Source organism: Natator depressus, chromosome 13 (genome assembly GCF_965152275.1).
Source record: "Natator depressus isolate rNatDep1 chromosome 13, rNatDep2.hap1, whole genome shotgun sequence".
NCBI lineage: Eukaryota > Metazoa > Chordata > Testudines > Cheloniidae > Natator > Natator depressus.
The window spans coordinates 36135169-36139385 of NC_134246.1; the positions used below are offsets into that span (position 1 = coordinate 36135169).

The following is a 4217-nucleotide window of genomic DNA, read 5'->3' on the forward strand; positions in this document are numbered from 1 at the left end:
ACTACAACTCCCATAATGCACTGGGTTAGCCAAACAACTACAACTCTCTAAAGGTTTTGGGGGCAGAAAGAGAATGGCTCCCAGAGTTTATTGGCGCTGAAACACACAACTCGGAGGGCAGTCACTGTGCCGCTCTCTTAGGGCACTGGGGCAGAGTGCACTATAACTCCCAGAGTGCATTAGGGTATACACCCTCCATCTCTCCTACGTCATTGGGGCTCGAGGTCCCTCCCCTAGCGTGCATTAAGGTACAATTCCCAGAGTGCCCTGGGGTAGAGACCCTACAGCTCTCCTAGGGCATTGGGGCTAGACTGCACTACAACTCCCAGGGTGCACTGCGGGCAGTGGGCGGTCCCTCTCCTAGAGCGCATTGGGGCTAGAGCGCACTACCGTTCCCAGTGTGCGCTGGGGCTGGCCTCCCTCCGGCGCAGGGTCCCGGGGTTAGCAGCACGTGCGTTGCGGGGCGGTCCGGCTGTGCAGCATGTTCCTGCAGTATTATCTCAACGCGCAGGGGGACAGGGTCTACACCCTCAAGGTGAGTTTCCCCCCTCTTCCGGGGTGCAGTCCGGATTGCAGAGCTGGGCGACTCCCGTCCAATCCGGAACCTTCCGAGCCTTCCCTAGTGCTCCCACTCCCGGCCCTGCCCCAGCCTACCTGCTGCCTGCCTCCAGGGCTCGGCATGCAGCAGCTGAGGAAGCCCAGGGCTGGGCTAGCAGGGGCTGCGGGTCGGGAGTGAGGGGCACCGGCAGAGCGGGGGGGGGCAGGGGGCTGCGGGTCGGGAGTGAGGGGCACCGGCAGAGCGGGGGGGGCAGGGGGCTGCGGGTCGGGAGTGAGGGGCACCGGCAGAGTGGGGGGGGCAGGGGGCTGCAGGTGTTGAGTGAGGGGCACCGGCAGAGCGGGGGGGGCAGGGGGCTGCGGGTCGGGAGTGAGGGGCACTGGTAGAGCGGGGGGGCAGGGGGCTGCGGGTCGGGAGTGAGGGGCACTGGCAGAGCTGTGGGGGGCAGGGCTGGGCTAGTAGAGGGCTGCGGGTCGGGAGTGAGGGGCACCGGCGGGGCAGGGGGCTGCGGGTCGGGAGTGAGGGGCACCGGCGGGGCAGGGGGCTGCGGGTCGGGAGTGAGGGGCACCGGCAGAGCCGGGGGGGGCAGGGGGCTGCGGGTCGGGAGTGAGGGGCACTGGCAGAACTGTGAGGGGCAGGGCTGGGCTAGCAGGAGGCTGCAGGTCGGGAGCGAGGGGTGGGGGAGCACAGGGCTGGGATAGCAGGGTGGCTGTGGGTCAGGCCCGGGTTGTTCTAATATGTCTTGTCCTTCCTCTGTCCCATCCCTGGCAGAAAGTGGACCCCTCTGGCCAGCTGACCTGCTCTGCACACCCTGCCCGCTTCTCGCCGGATGACAAGTACTCCCGCCATCGCATCACCATCAAGAAACGCTTCGGCGTCCTGATGACCCAGCAGCCGCAGGCCATCTTGTGAGCCAAGTGCCCAGCCTGCTGGAGCTGCAGCTGAGCCGAAATGGGGTGAAGCCGCTCCCCGAATCCAGCCCCTGGCTCCCACAGACCCTGTGCTCTGCCCCCCTGTGAGAACCCGGGTTAGATTGCCCATATCGAGCTCCAACTGGATATGCTGTTCCTCTGGGGTGCAAATAAATTGTATTGATCCCATATCATCTGTCAGGTTTTGATCATAGACCCCTAGATTTCAAGGCCAGAAGAGATCATCTAGTCTGGCCTCCAGGGTAACACAGGCGGGGGAACACCCCCAAAATAATTCCTAATAAACCTGCCTAGTGGTGATGCGGGGCCAGTCAGTTTCATGCTAGGGGATCTCTGCCTTATTTAGCAGGCAGAGATCCCCTTCAGGAGAAGGTGTAGGGCAGAGGGGTCTGATTTTCCATCTCTGGCGAACTTTAGAGGGAGACAGGGTTGTTTTTCACAGCAGATTTCCTCCAGGTAAAGCAGGAATTAATTCGGCCCGTGTCACCGGTAGGATTAGACCAGTGGTTCTCAAGCTTTCGAGACTTCTGTAGTCCTTTCAGGAGTCTGATTTGTCTTGCTTACCCCCAAGTTACATCTCACTTGAAAACTACTTACTTATACAAGCATACATAAAAATACAAGAGTGACTTAGCACACTATTACTAATTGCTGACTTCCTCATTTTTACCATATCATTATAAAATAAATCAATCAGAATATAAATATTGTACTTACATTTCAGTGTATAGTATGTAGAGCAGTATGAACAAGTCATTGTCTGTATGACATTTTAGTTTGTCCTGACTTTGCTAGTGCTTTTTATGTAGCCTGTTGTAAAATGAGGCAAATATCTAGATGAGTTTATGTACCCCCGGAAGACCTCTGTACTCCCAGGTGTACGTGTACCCCTGGTTGAGAACCACTGTACTAGACAATCACCCTCTGTAGGAATTGCTGATCTCGGCCATAAAGATTATAGACTGGCAGCGCGTGCGAGCAAATTTGAAACGGGAGAGGGACTGGCAGGGTAATGGGGCTGGTTTGGGGAGAGGTGGCTGGACTGTGGGACCACTAACGGAGGGATCTGTGGGGAACGCTACAGGCCTGCTGGGAGGGGAGGCTGAGGGGCGATTTGGATAGGCTCTCCAGCTCATCTTATTTAAATCATGGAGAGAGGAGTAAATTCATCTCATCCCCAACACCTCTTGGGGAATGATAGCCCCTGGTGTCCTGCAGGGGGCAGCATCTGCCCGGCATAAATGGAGATGGGCATTTTGGGTGGAGCACCAATCGGGCAGTAGGAGGGTATGAAAATAAGCCCTGGGGTGCTGGGGACCCAGGGCAGATTAATGTACGGCAGGGCACAGGATGCAGTAGAAGCGAGCACGGAAAGCCCTGCTTGATCCACTGCGAGAATGTGGAGGGAACCCAGGAGTCCTGGCTCCCAGCCCCCTGAGCTGGCCAGGAGACCCCGCTCCTCTCCCCAGTGCAGGGAACCCAACTGGACACGTCCCACATGCTCTGTCTGCTCCCTCTGGCCCTGGGCCAGCTTTGCTCACTTCACAGGCAGTGGCAAGGGACCAGGGCTTGGCAGAGGGTAAAGGGGTGGCACCTTGGTCCCAACGCCACGCTTGGCACTGGAAGGCTGCAGAGCTGTGGGGGAAAGCCCAGGGCTGGGATAGTGAAGGGCTGCAGGTTGGGAGGGAGTGGCACCAGCAGAGCTGAGGGGGAAAATCCCAAGGATCTGCGGGTCAGGAGTGGGACACGGCAGAGCTGTGTGTGGTGGGTGGGATTGGGACTGGCGGGAGCTGTGCTCCCTGCAGTGCCTTTCATGGGGCCCTAGGACAAGCTCTGATGGCCAGCTGGAGCTGTTGCGGTGGGTTCGATGCCTCAGGCCCCTCGGCGAGCGCCAGCAGCGGAGGCGGCATGTCAGTAACCCTGGTGCTGGCTCTGTGGGCTGTGCCAGTCCAGCTCTTGCCAGGAGAGGTGTGAGGGCGGCATCCATCCCTGGCAGGAGCGGGAAGAGGCTCAGCCTGGGGCCCCTCACGGGACAGCTCACATCTACAGCAGCCTGATCCCTGGAGAGACCACAGGGATGGGGGCTTTGCTATGAGGAAGGGAGCTGGGGGCACCACTCCCACCCTGCTCTGGGGGTGGGGGGGTATCAAAACCCTGTCAAGCTGGAGGCAGGAAGTTGGGGTGACCCCCAACTGCCTTCCCCTTCCCCACACCCTGCTCCCCCCTTCTCTCACCAGAGACTGCCCTCTCCCCAAAGCCCCCCGGTTTGCCCTTCCCCTCCTCTGTCTCCCAAATAGCCCCTTCCCCACAGTTACCCTACCTCTCCTACTGCCCTCACCCCCAAAGACCCCCCTCCTCCTGCATTTGCCTTTTCTTATCCCTCAAATGCCCCCTCCTCTAATTTGCCCCAGCCCCTAATGCCTCAAATGCCCCTTCCCCCCACATTTGCCCTTCTAATGCCCAACCCCCGAATTTGCCCCTCCCCCATGCCCCAAAATGCCCCTCACACTTGCCCCCCATTCATCCTGACCCCTAATGCCCCTCCCCCACATTTTCCCCTTCCACATGTGCCATTGCCCCTAGCTCGCCCCCTCCCTTCATTAAACTACGACTCCCAGCGGCCCCCGCGCTGTGGTATTTCCCCCCTCCTCTGACCCCTCTCCTCCCCCGCCCATAAAGAACTAGACAGAAGCACAGGAAAAGCCCTAGCTCTTCGGTTCTGCGCATGT

The 4217-nt window shown here is 59.4% G+C and overlaps 1 protein-coding gene across 1 annotated transcript; it reads left to right on the forward strand.

The window, feature by feature from the left end:
• The first annotated feature begins 302 nt into the window (after positions 1–302).
• NOP10 (NOP10 ribonucleoprotein) lies at positions 303–1656 on the forward strand. Its single transcript, XM_074969906.1, has 2 exons — positions 303–535; positions 1328–1656. The coding sequence occupies exons 1-2, from the start codon at positions 482–484 to the stop codon at positions 1466–1468; spliced, it is 195 nt and encodes a 64-aa protein (XP_074826007.1). The 5' UTR covers positions 303–481; the 3' UTR covers positions 1469–1656.
• Positions 1657–4217: the final 2561 nt, after the last annotated feature.